Raw genomic sequence first — 17,575 nt, forward strand, 5'->3', positions numbered from 1 at the left:
AATAAGGTGTGTTTTTTTTCCTATCTAGACTGCCAGGGATTATTGCTTAGAAGTGGCAGGAATGAATTTGATCAGAAAACTGGCATTCTGGGCAACACACGGCCCAAAATTTCAGCTGGATTCTGCAAGATGAGCATGCTGGTGTCTTCTCAAAAAGAGGGAAGTTCCTTGGATTTTCTCTGCGCAAAAAGAAATCCGTAATTTGCCGTACGGTAACTACTTCAGCCTTAGGGGATCTCAAGAATGCCAAACTGCTGTAGATGGGCCAGCCTTTTGCAATTTTGCCTTCATCGCCTTCTCCCAGGTCAAGTAAAAATGATCCAATCATGTCTACGAAGTAACCTCCCAGGGTAAGTGATCTTCCTCACCCAAAGGGCTGCTTTTACTGAACCGAGATGGGCTTCCCATCACTGCTGTGACAGTGTCACACTGGGCACACACCGTGGGCTTCGGAGGTTACCCTCTAGAACTTAGTGAGTTGCCTCTAGAAGGGAGAGATCCTAGTGGCCCCTGGATCCACATGGCAACTGCCTTTACTTTGAAAAACCCAACTGCGGAGAGGATCATAAGCCTTAATTTTAGAAAAAGTACTTGAGAATCACAATCGCACATCGTGGAATCGACTCCAAAGTGCGTGCAATTTGCCCCCTCCGACAGATCGAACCACCATTTGATTTCCACTTCAGAGGATCAGAGAACATGCATGTGAATTCAGACCAGGAACTGAGATTTAGTGACTGGATAAATATTATATTACGCATCAATGTATAATTTATAAATAAAAGGTAAAGGTAAAGGTTCCCCCGCACATGCGTGCTAGTCGTTTCCGACTCTAGGGGCCGCTAAATTTTATTGGACTATCATCTTATTTCCTACAAATTTCCAATGCAGCTTGTTATAGATGAATAGTAAATTAGCCCGGGATCCATCAACAGTTTTAGGTATGTCCAACACCCCCCATTTCTAGTAGGAAGTTCTTGAGATGAATACAATACAGAATGGGACTTAGTTGAATTCTTATGTACGTGCATTTAAAGTTGCAAAGACAATTAAATTCTAACAACTCCATGCCAATGCCTGGACATTATAGAAGAATAATAATTGGCACAGAATCATGTGATACGATTCGGGAAGGAGGCTGAATTCTCCTCTACTTTGGTATATACATTTTTTAAAAAGCAGTCGTAGGCCTGGAAACACCTAGAATGGTATGCACAGATGTGCCTAGAATCCTATCACAGTTGGCAAGTCAGCTGGTCCTGTTCTGTACGATTAGAGCAACACAATGGAAGAAAGAAACAAGAAAGGCCAAAGGAATGTTTTGAAATATTTGACATAAGAGCTAGATAGATGACAAGACAGATAATGAGATTTACAGCTATACAAGATTACGAGGAAACTACAGAATACAAGAAGGGGGTTACAATCAGGCCTTTGATTATGAAGAGTATGCCAGAATGTAAAATGGATTAAAGCTTACAGGTTACCAGAATAAACCTGAGTTTCTGAGGAACCTTTACAAGGGACAAGAACCTTTTGTAAGCACCAAGTTTGGAGACACAGAATAGAGTAGATGAAAGTATGAAAGCAAGGATGCCTATTGTCCTCCTGTATTATACAGTTAATACATTATCAGAATGGTGAGGCTGGTATCAAAATAGTTGACCGAAACACTGTTTGAGAAATGGCAGATGACACCAAACACCACAAAGTCCAGCCTCACTGCAGCAGCGGTCTGTTCCCTAGTCAGGTACAGCTGTGAATGATGGCTACTGAGAATGAGCAAGAGAAAGCTGAGAGATATCTGCAAATTACAGGTTTAGAAATGATTACTAAGAGTGCAAAAAGAACCAGTTAATCTTGGATTAAATAAAGATTGGCAGTTCCCCTGATGAGACAGACGATCAGTATGCAGAAACCCCCACACTAGGTGAGCGTTTCTCCATGCAGGGTTCAAGTCTAACTTGATGGCATCTATCAGGCCATCTAACTTCAATATGATCATGGTTCTGCTACAATATCAGCTACCGAAAATCTTCAGAAACAACACAAAAATCAAGCCTTAGGGCTTAGGTAGTAAGGTTCAACAATTAACTTCTAAGCAGTACTCAACTTCAAATGAAAGGTTATAATATAATTGAGAGTAAGTGAAGAGTTCATTCAGGTTTTTTTTAAAAAAGACATCAACTAGCCTATGTCAAAATTCATTAATATATTATTAAGACGAAATGATACATTCTTCCCATCAGATAGGCTGATAATCAGTTCAGCATCTAAACGAAGAGTGATTATCGTGATAACCCAGAGCAATGAATTGCTACTTCAAAGCTCTGCTTTACAAATGAAAAATCAATTCTGCTTGTGGAATTAAATTAATATCTCAGCAGGAAATACTTCTTGTCTGAATCTGCTTTTCTGCTCTCAAAAGCTGGCCATAAATTTCAAATACTTCCTGGACTTTAAAGACCAGACAGAAAAAAAGGAGAAATGACTGTAGAACAGCCATTTCCTGGAGCTTTAAGAGCACCGAGCTCCCAAATATTGAAAGCAAAGTTCCGTTGAACAAGCATGAAATACGCCATCATCATCCCGTCTAATAAACTACATTTTATGTCATTCTACTCGGAAAAAAATCAAATAACATCTTCAAAGAACCACCATTAAAATAAAGGAAATCAACCCCTCTTTTTAATTGCAAGGTAGTTCGCTATTATTAAATAGACAGTGCTTTTGATTCCTTATTATGCAAGCTGGCTCTATTAAATTTCCTTGCAATCAAGAAAGGCTGTAAATGTAATTTGGTGTAATCACGCAGTGTCCAGGCATTTCAAAGCTGTGACTTTATTAATATGAAAGAAGCAGTGATCTGCAAATTTACGGGATTTCATTTCTTTATGTGCTGAATCAGGCAACTCCTAGGAAGGACAACAGATGGGGCAGGAGGGACAAGGCCAGAGGAAACAGCCCCTCGGTCCGCGGAGCAATACTTTGCCCCCTTTAGCAAAACAAAAAAACCCCTCCCCAAATGAAATAAATAATATTTTGGTCTTTTATTCTCTGCCTTTCTACATGCAGTTTAGGGAGATGGTGTAAGATTTATCCCCACCCCCTTTCTGAAAAGCTGGTTTCAGAAGACAGTATTGGTGTGTGTGTGTGGGAGGGTGTGTGTGTGTGGGAGGGTGTGTGTTGTGAGGGTGTGTGTGTGTGTGTGTGTGTGTGTGGGAGGGTGTGTGTGTGTGTGAGAGAGAGAGAGAGGGAGGGAGGGAGGGAGGTTCCTTGGAGAGAGGGCTACTGGGTAGTTTGTCTCCTTCAAGTCTAGTCTTTTAAATATCTGTTTATTCAGGCTGTTTATTCAGGCAAATTGAGGTAGTCCTCAACTTAAAACGACTTGCTTAGTGCCCAAAGTTATGATGGACCCTCCCCCAAAGGTACTTATGACTTGGATTTGAAGTTTCAATGTTTCTGCCCCCCCCCCCTCCAGTTGTGTGACTGCATTTTGGGCACTTGGCAGCCAGCCCACATTCCCAGCTGTTTGCAGACTTCTGCAGTCACGTGACTGTGGTTCACGGCAATTTTTGCCAGAAAATGGCATTTACTTCTGGTTTCTAGCAAAAAACAAAAAGACCCATTGCAGACAAAGGGTTTACTCAAGAACTGCAGTGTTCCCTTTCAACCACCATATTTAACGACCGCTGCAAAAAATGTCCTAAAATTGGGCACAATCACATGACCACCTGCTTAATTACCGGCACAACATACGCCCCTAATTCCTGACTCAATTATGGCCATAATTCCAGAACTATTTTATTTATATATTTTATTTATTTAATTAGTTTTCTATACCACCCTATTCCCGAAGGACTCAGGGCGGTTTACAGGGCAATATTTAAAAGACAGTATAAAATTAAGATAAAAATAGAATTAAAAAGAATGAAATTAATAATAGCCCAACAATAAAACAATGTTAAAAACTTAAAACTAAAACCCCCCTCAGGCCAGGCCAGATAGATTGAAAAGCCAGATTTTCAGGTCCCGGCGAAACGAGCGCAGGTCGGGGGCAGTCCGGAGTTCCACAGGTAAATCATTCCAAAGGGCAGGCGTGCCCACAGAGAATGCCCTCCCTCTGGGGATCACCCGCCGGCATTCCCTGACCGGCGGCACCCTAAGGAGGCCCTCCCTGTGTGAGCACACTGGACGAAGGGAGCTTGATGCTGGCAGCAGGTGTTCCCTCAAATACCCCGGACCCAGGCCATTTAGGGCTTTATAGGTCATCACCAGCACCTTGAATCTCACCCGGAGGGCAACCGGAAGCCAATGCAGCTCGCGGAGCAGAGGTGTTACACGGGAGTATCGGGAGACTCCCATCACAACTCGCGCAGCCGCATTCTGCACCAGCTGAAGCCTCCGAGTGGTCCTCAAGGGCAGCCCCATGTAGAGAGCATTGCAGTAGTCTAACCGGGAGGTCACGATCGCATGAGTGACTGTGCGTAGGGCATCTTGGTCCAGATAGGGCCGCAACTAGCGCACCAGGCGAACCTGGGCAAAAGCCCCCTGGTCACGGCTCCTATATGATCTTCCAAAGTGAGCCGTGAATCCAGGAGGATGCCCAAGTCGCGAGCCCTATCGACGGGGGGGGGGGGGAAACACCTCACCCTCCCATAGTTAACGATGGACAAAACTGGTTCTCCCGAGATGCCGGTATGCACAGCCACTCAGTCTTGGCGGGATTGAGTCGAAGCCTGTTTCTCCCCATCCAAACCCGGACCGCCTCCAGGCAATGGGACATCTGTAATCTACCTGTAAACTCTGGATGAGATGGCCGTGGTGTTGAACATTGACACCTAAGCTTCACAAGAAACCCAGGGGCTTCCACGAAGGGCCTGATAAAGAGCAACTGGTAGTGAGGGAGGGGGCTTATTGGCAAACAGGCAAACCTGGAAGATGTCTGCTGGGTGGGCCCTGTGCTGGATATGCAGAGCTCTCAAACTTGCAGGTGGCTGAAGCTTGGAAGACCGTTCATTAGTTTTCTTGATTATTCCAACCAACAGAGAAAGCCGATTGCTGATTTGATTTTCACCCCTAAGTTACCGCAGTGTACCCGCTATCTAAATTAATAAATAAAGCAACAGAATGAAATAATGAGGTTGCCTTTGAAAGGATTGGAAGTCCCAGTTGCTCATTCATCAGAAAAACCAACCATACTATACGCTCCACCATGGAATCCTGCATTTACCCTTCCTATATGAACTTTTCCTGCACTTCCAATTCCTTCTCCACAAATTCTTTCTCATATGGAATCAATTGTGGCCACTATTAGAAGCAGAAACATACTCAGTGTTTCAGAGACTTCCCTCGAAAACTTTGTGCTTTCCAAAGAAAGTCTTTACTTTTTAGACCGGTTGATCAGATTATTATTTTTCTACACTTGCTTATTATACTTTGGGTTCAATTTATATTTCCATACTTCAGTAGGTCAGATTGCCTGTGACAACATATGAGTAGCCTGCCAGAGACCACATATATAAATTAAATTAATAAATAATAAATAAATATTGAAAAGGGAGCTTGGTCAGGAGAAGATCTGGGTAGGGACAAAGCAAGCTCTCCATTGCAGAGATATGGGTGGCCCCATATAGCCACAGCCAATACTCACTCCACAGATTCATTGATTCAACTGGGTATAATATTAATTTAGAGAAAATATTTAATATTACTGCCCATCAATTTAATAATGTTTTCCACCCGCCACATTAAAACAATTTGTTTGGGCAGGGACCTCTGGAAGGGTGCTAAGAGTTGCACCAAGAACACGGAGGCGCTTTCTGCAGCATAGAGATTGAGATACTAAAGGCACGGTGGAGAAGAGCTGAGGGCCGAGTTAAGCGCGTCACCAGCTTGGAGTCTTTCCGTTGCCACAAATGCTCCTTTGACTCTCATCTGGCACCAATTTAGTACTGGATCTTAGTTGACTAGATTCCTGTGTATAGTGTTGAGCACTGAATCTTTGAACTGCAACCTAACGTACGGTCCTGACCTTTGGCTCCTGACGTGAGCCTCCTGCCTCACTCTAACCGGAGTCGTGCATTTACAATCAAAATTTTCGACCGTGCTTTCGAAGTTATTATGAAGTTCATCCCAAGATAAATAGTGAGGATGTGGAATATTATCTCAGAAGGGGAACTGCCATTCTTTTTCCCGCCTTTTCTAGGAGATGCAAGCTTTACTGATCTAAAAACAAATGCGCTTTTAGTTCTTGAGAGTGTCTGCACACCCACACAAAAACATATGCAGATTTAGGTAACTGTTACCGACGTAGATACAGCCTCAGTTTTAATGTCTATCTTTTTCTATTAGAATGGGCGCCAACAGCCCTCATGGAACGAGGGTGAGACTGACAGCCACTCTCTCTAATCCCCCAGAGGAAGTAGAGGCGGCCCATTAAGGTCAGTGTGTTTCTCCACAGGACCCACAACCATTCAGTCAAATCCTGAAAGGCCTTGCTTTACAGAAGGCAAATTAACAAGTCGGCCCCTGTTGTCACGAGTGCAAAAGTGGAACTTGGAGTTAACCCAAAGAGCCGTGGTGGTTGGCAGGGCTGGCTTCTTCAAGCTGAGTGAAGGACTGCCCCCCCCCCACTGAAGTCTCCTATAGGCACACTTTTCTAGACACAAGGTGGGAAAAAGCAGTCACACCTATTTCTTAACTGATAGCTTTAGGTCAAGGGGTACCAGAGTCCACATCTAGAATCCCTCTGTACCAGTTACAGAATGAAGTGGAGCATAGCATTTTATTAAATAATACTGTCCCGTAAAATTAATTAATAACATAATTGTGTGATCTAACAGGTTCAAAGTTGTTATGGCTTTAAGAAGGAAGTATATGTAATGGGTAAATTCCACCCTCACGTCCTGCTATGCTGCCTTATTGGGAAGCCCATCATGCTGGGAAAGGCAGAAGGAAAAAGAAAAAAAGAAGAAGAGGAAAACCAGGAGTAAGAGGAATGGAGTCAATTATAGTAGTGAGGGGTGCAGCATTAGAAGTTCTGAAGGAACAAATCAGGGCTAGATCTTACCGGAGAAAATCTTACTTTCTCTATTCTTCGTTGATTCTAAAAGAGTATCTTTCATGAATAGGGAAAGGTCTCAAGATTGTAATTTATTGTGTGTAATAGATTATAATTTATTTAATATCATTTAATATTAAATGGTTTGCTATTATTCAGTATTATTAATATTAAATTAATATTATTACATGTTCTCTGATTTGTCAATTATTATTTTATGTTTATTCGGATTTATGAGACTGTATTGAAAGGGACGCGGTGGCTCAGTGGGTTAGGACGCTGAGCTTGTCGAGCAGAAGGTCGGCAGTTTGGCGGGTGGAATCCCGAGTGCCGCGTTGCAGAGTGAGCGCCTGTTACTCGTCCCAGCTTCTGCCAACCTAGCAGTTCGAAAGCACTTAAAAATGCAAGTAGAAAAATAGGGACCACTCCGGTGGGAAGGTAACAGCGTTCCGTGCGCCTTTGGCGTCTAGTCATGCCGGCCACATGACCACGGAGTTGTCCTCGGACAAGCGCTGGCTCTTCGGCTTTGAAACGGAGATGAGCACCGGCCCCTGGAGTCGGAAACGACTAGCACGCACATGCGGGGGAACCTTTACCTTTACCTTTATTGAAAGGATGCAAGCTTCCAAAGTACTGTTTTGATTTATATTCTAATTTTTGACTTGTTACTATCGTGTCTTCTGTTGTATTTTGGGTTTTTTTTCTTTCTAAAAATGGTACACTTCTTATCATTCCACTCCCCCAACACAATCCTAAGCGTAGTGGTGCCTTTTTAATTCAAAAACTTCAATAAATGTCACAATGGTTGATGCCAAATGACTACCGCCATCTTGAGTAAACTTGAGCTGGAAAAAAATTGGTCCCTAATATGCTGGCTCAGGAATTTTGGGAGTTGAAGTCCTCAAGTCATAAAGGGGCCATCGTCCCCCACCTCTGTTTTAAAGCCTTCCACAGCTGCACTATCACACTAACGTAATAAAAGAGAGGTAGAGATCTAACAAAAAAGAGGCAATTGGAGAAAATTTAGCTAATATATCAAATACATAGATGTTCATTCATCTAGATAAAAGCAAAGGTAATTTATGGAGAAAAAAGCAAAGGTAATTTATGGAGAAAGAATACTTATTTAAATTAATTTTCTCTAATTTAATGAAATCACTCCATTGCGCTTTATTTTTCTCCTTTAACAACTGCTGCAGTAAATTACTAAAGACTAAGGTAAGCTAAGCCAATCCTGACAACTCAAAGGTAAGCAAAATAATGCAACAGTATTTTTTTTAAACCCCAAATCTATTTTTTTACTGAGTTATATTTATACCACTTTAAGGAATATTCACAGCATCTGCTGGACCAGAGGCCCCCAACCTTTGGGGCACCAGGGACCGGTTCCGTGGGGAGAGGTTTTTCCGTGGACCGGAGGGGTTTTGTGTGCTGCCTGCATCTCGTGGATGGGGCTTTGCTTGTTTGTGTGGACCGGCTGCTGGCATCTCGCGGCCTGTTACTGGTCCACGGACTGGGGGTGGGGGACCCCTGTGCTAGACAAAGTAGCTGCTCAGTTCCTTTTGAAACCATTGTCTGAATACATTAAAAACATCTTAGGAACCACCAGGCCATTACAGCTACACGGCATCACCCTAGCATGCAAACCAACTAAAGCCTTCCAAAACACCTTAAGTAAACCGAAAGGCCAAGCGCCCCAAGAAGAACAAACAGGGGGTCACTTGCAATGTGGAGTCGACTGATAGAGATAAATCACAATTACAAGCCATTCAAACAAGGCAATAAAAATGCTAAGAAGGAAACAAAAAGACCAGCATACATCCTCTCCAGCAGCCAACATCTAGATAAGCAGGCATTAAAACTAGACAAACATTCAAGCAGAAAGCAATATCCTAATCGAGGAGCTACCAAGGAGAAAAATCACACCTCCCCCGATACTGGCAGGGCAAGCTACCCTAAATAGGGAGCGAGCCCCACATTCCCTGATCACGTTACCTAGCTGGGTAATGAAACGTCTGCAAGGAAACTAATCCAGAGAGCACCAAGGACCGCACAGTTCAACCCTGACCTACACAGATTCTCTTCTACGGAAACTGATTAAACTCCCTGTCTTTTTGTTTGCCTAAACTAAACACTCAGTCGGCAAATAACAATGAGTCCTCCCAGTTGATTTACTGTAAGTAGAGAGGGATTGCAAAAAACTCCTAAGTGCCTCCGGAATAAATCCTTTAGCACGTGATACTGTCTGGACAAAACCAAGGTTTCAGTAGATTTCCAAACTTCAAATTCATGCAGATTTCTATGCTTCCTAACCCATTCGTACTAGAAAATGAGACCTACATCAGATATCAGATAATCTTGATTTATCTGAAAGCCTATTCTGCCTCAACCTGACTATATTTAGTGAGTTTTTTTTTCCCTACGGAGGAAAAAAAACAGAACCGACATATCTCCATATTCATTCACCTGGCATATTTCAATAAACAACATTGTAGAGTTCAAGCAGCTGAATATCTGAATTTCAAAATCTTCCCCCAAAGATAAAAGTCTGGCCTCCCACTTTGCCTCCGGTGAGTGTGGAATATATTTATTTATGTCCTGCTACAGCTTGGAAAAGACACACTGGATCTCCAACCATTAAGCCGGCAAAAATGGCAGGCTGTGCATCTGTCTGTAGGTATCTGTCAAGTGCAAAATTGTACGCCACCATTTTCAACGTAATAACGATGTTTTATCATTTTAATTACAAAGCTTTGAAAAAACATTCCCTGAAGGAGGCGTGTTGGGGTGGTCTACATTAACTGCAGCGCTGTAGCTCAAGGGCAGCTACCCAATTTCACAGCAGTTCAGAGCAGCTGTCTTCTGCCCCAGGGGTGCCGGGGTATTTAACAAGCAGACAGCCTGGCACTGGCCTCCGATTAGCAGCATTCAAAGATGGCTGGGTAGAATTTGCGGAGGCTCCATTGTTCAGCATTTGATTCAACATCTGGCGAATTTCACCACTGTATGTTCTTCCCAAATATTCACTCAGAGAAATCCTGCCAGGGCTATCACAGGCTTCCCGATTCGACCGACAAGACATGGAATCAAATCCCACTGTGTGGTTAAAAGCCCCCCTTTTAATAAAAGGGAGGGGGGAGGAAACTAGTTTACAAAAAAAAATTAGCAAAACGGGAGCACAAATCCCTCTAATAATTTGTCTCTAAAATATTTCCCAGTCGAAAGATTGCAAGGGGAGAATAGAAACTGCAGGACTGGTTTAACTGCAGCTTATATCAAAACAAAGAATCCAGAAATTTAAAAAAAAGAGCTAACTGGGCACTTCCATCTAAAACATCTCAGGAAAATAGTCTTTAGAAAATCTATCTATCTATCTATCTATCTATCTATCTATCTATCTATCTATCTATCTATCTATCTATCTAATTTTAAAACTGTTCATCTCCCTCACAGATACAGTATGCTCAAATCATGCTTCTCGAAGGGCAAAACCCCCAGACTGTGTGTTCACAGACCTTTATTCTTTCCTGCCTTTGGGTATCTTTTAAAAAATAATAATAATTGTGCATAAACCATTATTGCCAAAGCAGCCAGGTGGGTCTCTGCCAAGGCCCTTCTTCCTCCTGAAGCAACGTTCTTCTCCTCGGCCCAGCCCACCTCAGGGAATGAGAGCGGATGTTTTATTCCAAAGAGGCGAAAACATGGTGGCACAATAGGCTAATGCAAAATGGCAGCCCAGAAAACGCCTCTGCCAGTAGGGATCAAATTGCAGGCGAGCGCCTGGAGGGCCAGGAGGCTTCTGTGTTTCTACAGCCTGGGCACACGCGTGTGTTTAAAGGGGTGGGGAAGGAGCTAAGTATCTGCACTAACCTCCAATTAAAGTCAATCATAAAAACAGCCTATTTAATGAATGCAGATTTCTTTGGGTAATTATAACGCCAACTGCTTTTTCCCTCTTTTAAATCTGTAATTCTGTCTTCTTGTTATTGCTTGCTTTGTCATTAATTGCCTCAGGACCTTGATTTCCTAGCAACAGACTCTGCCACCAAGCAGTTGGCTCCAGTTCAACATTTCCTTTGTGAAAATCACATGGCGGTTCCTGGGCAGAGCCACCAGACTTTGCTGCAAATGCTCTAATCGGGGCTGTCTTTTCTCGGGAGCCAAAGGAAATTTAGCTGCACTTTCAAGGCTGTAGAGATGGAAGGAAAAAAACAAGAAGCATCTGGTGATTTCTCAAGACACGATCAATAGCGCCAGTGGGCATTTCAAGCTAAGGAGGCCATTTCAACATTGGATAAAAAAATTAATCCCAGCTCACCAGAGATCAAAATGGGTTCTGCTCCACCTCCAGGGCAAGATTCTTGAATGCGATGGGGATCGGTTAGCCTTAATTGCTTCTCTTGTTTTGATTAGTTTTTAATGTTCCAAAGGTGTATTTTATTTTATTTTTAATTCCTCGTTTTCAAATTTCTTGAAATTGTCTATTGCCAAAGTCACTTTTCTGAATTGGGCAGCTTATCAATCTAATACAACAAATAAATATATTTTAGAAGGATGCATGGGCAGTAAGCGTGGTGATGAAGGGACTCTGGTAAGGCGAGGGATCTGATTAATGTACAGAAAAGTAGATGAAGATGCTTATGATGTTATTCTTGGGCATCAGCATGAAGAGGGAGGAAACACGTCCACAAAGGGACCGAAAGAAAAGCCATTATCAAAGAAAGAAAATGGCCGACGATGTTCCCCAAGATCTAAAGAGTCAGAGGAGGTGGTGGTCTTTTGTAAACTTCTGAAGTTTCATATGGCGTTCAATTAAATTCTAAGATGTTAATCCGGCAGCAATCTCTGAATGACCTCATTACTGGGAGCTGGCTGCATCACAAAAGTAAGACATGACTGGGGGGAAAAGTGCAACAAGGCTTATCAGCAAGGGATATTAAGCATAATTAGTTTTAGTTGAGTGAGCAAGAGCGCAAGGGGCCTCATCTGACCTCCCACCCCAGGACAAGCAACGGGTTGAAGGTGTGGAGTCAGGTATATTTCCACGTTCTACTGTACTGTGTAACCCTTGCAAGCAATTGACTTGATGGATTGCAAAGGGACGGTTTTAGTCATATGCAAGAATCAACAACAGCTGTGCAAAAATTTAGAGCTGTACAAAACACCAGTCTGGAGGAACATTAACCCTAGCTGAAGAAAATAACATTTTTAATGAATTTGTTCCTCTTGGATAATCTTCTCTTTCTTTTTCATATTTCTCGCCAGCTGTTCCTGCAGACCTCAGGTAATATGATGGCAGCAACTGTTATTAATACACGACACTCATGTTATTTGTTTCTATCTGTCAGAATTGCCTTCTACAATTTGGATCTGAGCATGCACGAGTGGCAAGGAGCAGCCGTTGCGTAGTTTAACCCTTCTCAGTGAAGGAGCTGGCTAAATCCTTCCCAACACGTCGTCACCCATCACTCCACTCTCAACGGGAATCCAGCCTTGCAAAAATAATTTTGCTGCTTAGTAGCTCTGACCGTCAAGGAACTCTTCATAGCATCCAGCCTGAATCGCCTTTCCTTTGACTTCAGCCCCCTCGCTGCTCTCCTCCTTTTGGCTGGAGACGAATACCAGAGGCATTTATGGGGCAAGAGAGCCATGAGCACGTGTTCAAAGGTCTGCACCTTTTTTACATGCACTGCACGCACAACAGAAGTGAAAATGTGAGGCGCTTCTACTGCCTTCTTAGGGGCACAATACGGACTTTTTGACACAAACGCCCAGACGCCCCTTGCGTCTCACAATCTTTGTACGTACTATCACCTACAGTGATGTCTTTACAACTTAGCACTTCTCTACTTAGGCCTGCTGCTGTCCCCCAAGCCTGACCTGCAGTAGGTGATAGAGACCACATCTAGGAATCCGTCTTTCCCTTGATAACTCAATTACAGCCAGTTTATTTTTCTGCTTTGAGCACCAGGAAGGAAGATGAATGAAAAGACTCTTTATGCCTCCAGCTTCTTCACCCTCACTTTCATCTGATAATACTCTGAAGTATTTGCTCTGTTCTAACAATGTCATTCGTCTCCCGATGGACAGAAGCAACCGGTTAGTCAGATGAGCTTGGGAAACCTTTACTCTCCCAAGTTCCGGCTAGCCACACCGGACTTGTTTTCTTCACTTTTTTTGGATCTTTGCAGATTTTTAATTCCCTGTAAACCGCCCTGAGTCCTCAGGGAATAGGGCGGTATATAAATATAATTAAATAAATAAAATAAATAAATAAATTCTTTATGTTCTGGATCTATTATAGAAATTATGGGAGAAGTGAATTATCTCAGGTGAGCTGATTTTTCAGAGCTTCACGGACCTTCTCTTATTTTTTACTCTTTCTTGCCCTAGGGGCCTTTAAATAGTCATCCTTCTCTTCTTTCTCCTTTGGGCTCTCTTTCCTGTCTCCTTTGCTCTGGACTATCCTGGGATCTCCTTTTTGGGGAGGTCTCATCCCAGCCTCTTTCATGCAGAATGTTCTACGTGCTATTTATGAACTTTCTGCTTTAGCTGAGGAGACCTAGAGGTGGGAGGCTGGCCTACAGGACTGGGCCGTCCTCAAGTGACAAACTTCATTTGCAAGAGGTGGAATTCACGCACTCTTCTGATAAGAAATTAAATATACCAACACCTGGCAAGTTACCACCGTTGCCTCCTTGTTGTCCATTTTCTCCCTATAAGATCTTAACGCTTCTTTATTGTTCCCCTACTAAACAACCTCACTTCCTGATTGGTTTGTGAAGTGTTTGGTTGCCAATTCCCACTTGTCTATCCCCTTGGTAAAGGGCACTGGCTGAAAGTGAGCTAGCTAATCCTCAGACCAGCCCCTCCCTATCAGACCAAACGTTGGGACGCTGACCTCTCCGTCCTCCGAGTCCTGGTTGTCCCAAAGGGGCTTTTTTCAAGCGGCAACTGGACTTTTTTGTTTTTCTTCGAAGACGTTTCGCTTCTCATCCAAGAAGCCTCTTCGGCTCTCATCGACAAGGCACAATACTACCGCCTCTACCTTGGGGAAGCCACGCCGTGCATCTATGGACGCCCCAAAGCCCACAAAGAGGGGACACCACTCAGAGCAATCGTTAGCAGCAGCAACTCGGTCACCTACACCACTGCAAAACCCCTAACCCCCTTATTAGCTCCTCTAGCTGACAACACCACCCAGAGCTGAAGGAGCTCCTTGGGTGAGAAGCGAAACGTCTTCAGAGAAAAACAAGGAAGTCCAGTGGTCTCCTGGGGAAAAAAAAGCCCCTTTGGGATGATGTGGAACTAAGCAAGAAAAACACACAATCCGCCACAGTCAGCTAAACACCCTGCCCAAACCCAGACCGGCTTCACACCTCACTGTGTCACGGGCTCCCAATTAAGGGTCTTCTTTCTAAAGGGTGATCACTACTGTTGAGATTTGCTAATTATGTTTAATAATGTCTTGTTAAGGAAAAAATGTACAACTTGAAATTCAAAAAGGAGACTAAAGATGTTCTTATTTTTTGAATATAAAAGTAATCTCCAAAAGTAATCCCGCTGGTTTTAATTAATTTTTCAAGTTTCTGTTTTTTCTATTTTAAAAAAAATTCTGCAACCTTTTTTTTAGTTCATTGGATGCCTTGTGGTAGAAAAGCGAATAGAAATATTCTAGACAAATATTTCCTTACAGAGTTGTATGAAAGGAGGAACATCTATTATTCTCATTCCTCTCTCATCCCTACCCAAAGCACTTTTGTCTGCCTCCAAGAAACAAAGCGGGATCAGTCTACAGGTCAGAAACAAATACTAATGCAGCAAACATCAGGAAAATAATTTATAGATTCTTCCCAAACAAATAGGCCAGCGGGCAGCTCAAACAACGAGTGCATGGAAACATAAATATAAATTAATCAAGCAGAGTAGAACATAAATCCCTGGTTTCCCCCCTTCATTTCTAAGACATGGTTTGTACGACGCCAAAAATTCAAGATCTCAATGCAAGTGAACATTTTGCAACATTAACCACACTTACTGCAATATAATAAACTTTAGCTTTTTCCACCAACTTCCAGTTCTTCTCCACATCAAGATGTTTCTCCTTCTTGTAGCAATTAGCAGCAGCCAAGTTAGCAACCAGAGACCTAAAAAAAAAATTAGAACAAGTCAGCTTTCTAATCCCCACTTAGAATATCTACAATTTCCCTATTTCCCCTTAATTATTTAATCAACAAATTTATTGAATATCACCCGAGACCATGCCATGTACTCTTAAGATGCTACCCAAACTTTCAGCTCTGCACTCCCAATTTTTCAAATAATATATACAAGCATTAGCAGGCCGAGAAGCAGGAGCTGCATGCTTGTCCCAGTGTGTTGTATTTAATTGTTGTTTTCTCTAATAGTCAAGGAGCACTTAACGCTGTAGGGAAGAGAAATAAGACACCCCCAAGAACCTAATGACTGATACGCTTGAGGAAATGGAAAGGGTTATTCAATTAAAAGTGGAAAAAGCATTAAAATATCAAAGAGCCTGACTAGATTCTTCCAGAATATAAGTTATATAGACGATACGGGGGGGAGGGGAATCAATGAAAAGAATCTAGATCGTGGATCTTCCCTCCTTGTGATCTTCAGGAATCTTTCAATAGGAATGCATTTTTGCGTTTCCTGTTTTTACATTCTGCCCCATCCTGCACTCATATAACGCTAAAAGGGTAGCAGGGGCGGTCTGTGTGTGTGTGTGTGTGTGTGTGTGTGATGTTGTATGACTATGACATCCAATGCAAAATGACACAAATGCAAAGGTTCGCGTTATTTGCATCAGGATACACACAATGACACTTTGAAGTCATCATGGTTTCACCAGCAGGCAATGAGTCTGCCCCAAACTGGTTTTCTACCTCCAGCAGAGAAAGGATGGGGGGAAAAGAAGCAAAAAGGAATTATTCTCCCCACTTTCTCTTTCGTTAGACGTTGGGGAATACACTGCACAATTTTGTTGCTGGTCTTTCTTGATTAATAGGCCTTTATATATAATATATATATAATAGAAATATTAATAAACTAAACTAAACTCTAGCAGGGGACAGAACAAAGATGACCTTGAAACAATTAAAAAGAGTTGGACATAGTATTTACATGGAAGATGACAAGGAAATGCTAAAATGATAGGTTAGATTAGGAAGATTAATGCAGGCAATAAAAAAAACACTGAAAAGAAACCTCACCATGTCCATCACCATACTACAAAAAATTTTGGTCGTCATGCTACAAAAAAGATGTTGAGACCTTGGAAAAAAGTTCAGAGAAGAACAACTAAGATGATTAAAACATCTGGAGACCAAAACATACGAAGAACGGCTGCGGGACTTGGGTTTGGCTAGTCTAAGGAAAAGAAGAAATAGGGGAGACATGATAGCAGTGCTCCAGTATTTGAGGGGCTGCCACAAAGAAGAGGGGGGGTCAACATATTTTCCAAAGCACCCAGAGGGCAGGAGGAGATACAACGGATGGAAACTGACCAAAGAGAGAAGCAACCTGAAACTAAGGAGAAACTTCCCGACAGTCAGGACAGTCAACCAGCGGAACAGCATTTGCCTTCAGAAATCGTGGGCGCTCCATCACTGGAGATTTTTAAGAAGAGACTGGACATCCACCTGTCTGAGACGATATAGGTTTTCCTGCTCGAGAAGGGGGCTGGACTAGAAGACCTTCAAGGTCCCTTCCAGCTCTATTCTATTCTATTCTATTCTATTCTATTCTATTCTATTCTATTCTATTCTATTCTATTCTATTCTATTCTATTCTATTCTATTCTATTCTATGAAAGAGTGATATTCTACTCAAGGCAGCTGCCTTTATTTAATGCCCTGAGCCTTATGCCTTAAAAAGAAATATACAAAATAAGTCTGTTCTTCCATATCCTGGCTGAAAATTTCTTCCAGCTCTTTTCACTAACATATTGTCCTATATGTGCATTTATACCAATGCAGTTTAGACCAGGGCCAGGTCTCCAAACTTGGCAATTTTAAGACTTATGGACTTCAAATCCCAGAATTCCATTCCATGCTGGAAGTCCACAAGTCTTAAAGTTGCCAAGTTTGGAGACCACCACCCCCGCCCCTGGTTTAGACTGTTAAGCCAGAGATGGATTGTAGTCTACAATGAACATTTAAAAATAAATGTAATTCAAAGGAAAAAAGGCCTGGTTGGTACGGAGGTGTGATACAATTTGTTATCTGGAGGAGCGTATTAATAAGAAAAATTATCAAAGATCCTGGTGCCTGCTGTCAAAACGGAACACATTAAATACAAGCAAGGTTGTCATCTTCTAGGATCAGAATTATCTAAATCCATACAGACATTTTTATCGTTTATCAATGTTCTCACTTTGCAAATTTTCAAACCTGAAATCTGCCCTACGACTGTTCCACCAAAGATACAAACTCTTCCCCAGACAAGGAGAGAAGGCCCACCTTTTGAAAATTGCTTAAAAATGGATGTATA

The 17,575-nt window shown here is 42.3% G+C and overlaps 1 protein-coding gene across 3 annotated transcripts in view; it reads right to left on the minus strand.

Moving 5' to 3' along the window:
- The window catches only part of ADK (adenosine kinase), a 146,457-nt gene that overhangs the window by 70,419 nt on the left and 58,463 nt on the right, over positions 1–17,575 (minus strand). For all 3 annotated transcript variants that reach the window (XM_083364252.1, XM_083364251.1, XM_083364253.1), the window contains exon 6: positions 15,102–15,210. In XM_083364252.1, coding sequence (XP_083220378.1) covers positions 15,102–15,210 — 109 coding nt within the window. The remainder of the gene's footprint in view (positions 1–15,101; positions 15,211–17,575) is intronic.

This window comes from Vipera ursinii (assembly GCF_947247035.1).
Source record: "Vipera ursinii genome assembly, chromosome: 5".
NCBI classification, from domain to species: domain Eukaryota; kingdom Metazoa; phylum Chordata; class Lepidosauria; order Squamata; family Viperidae; genus Vipera; species Vipera ursinii.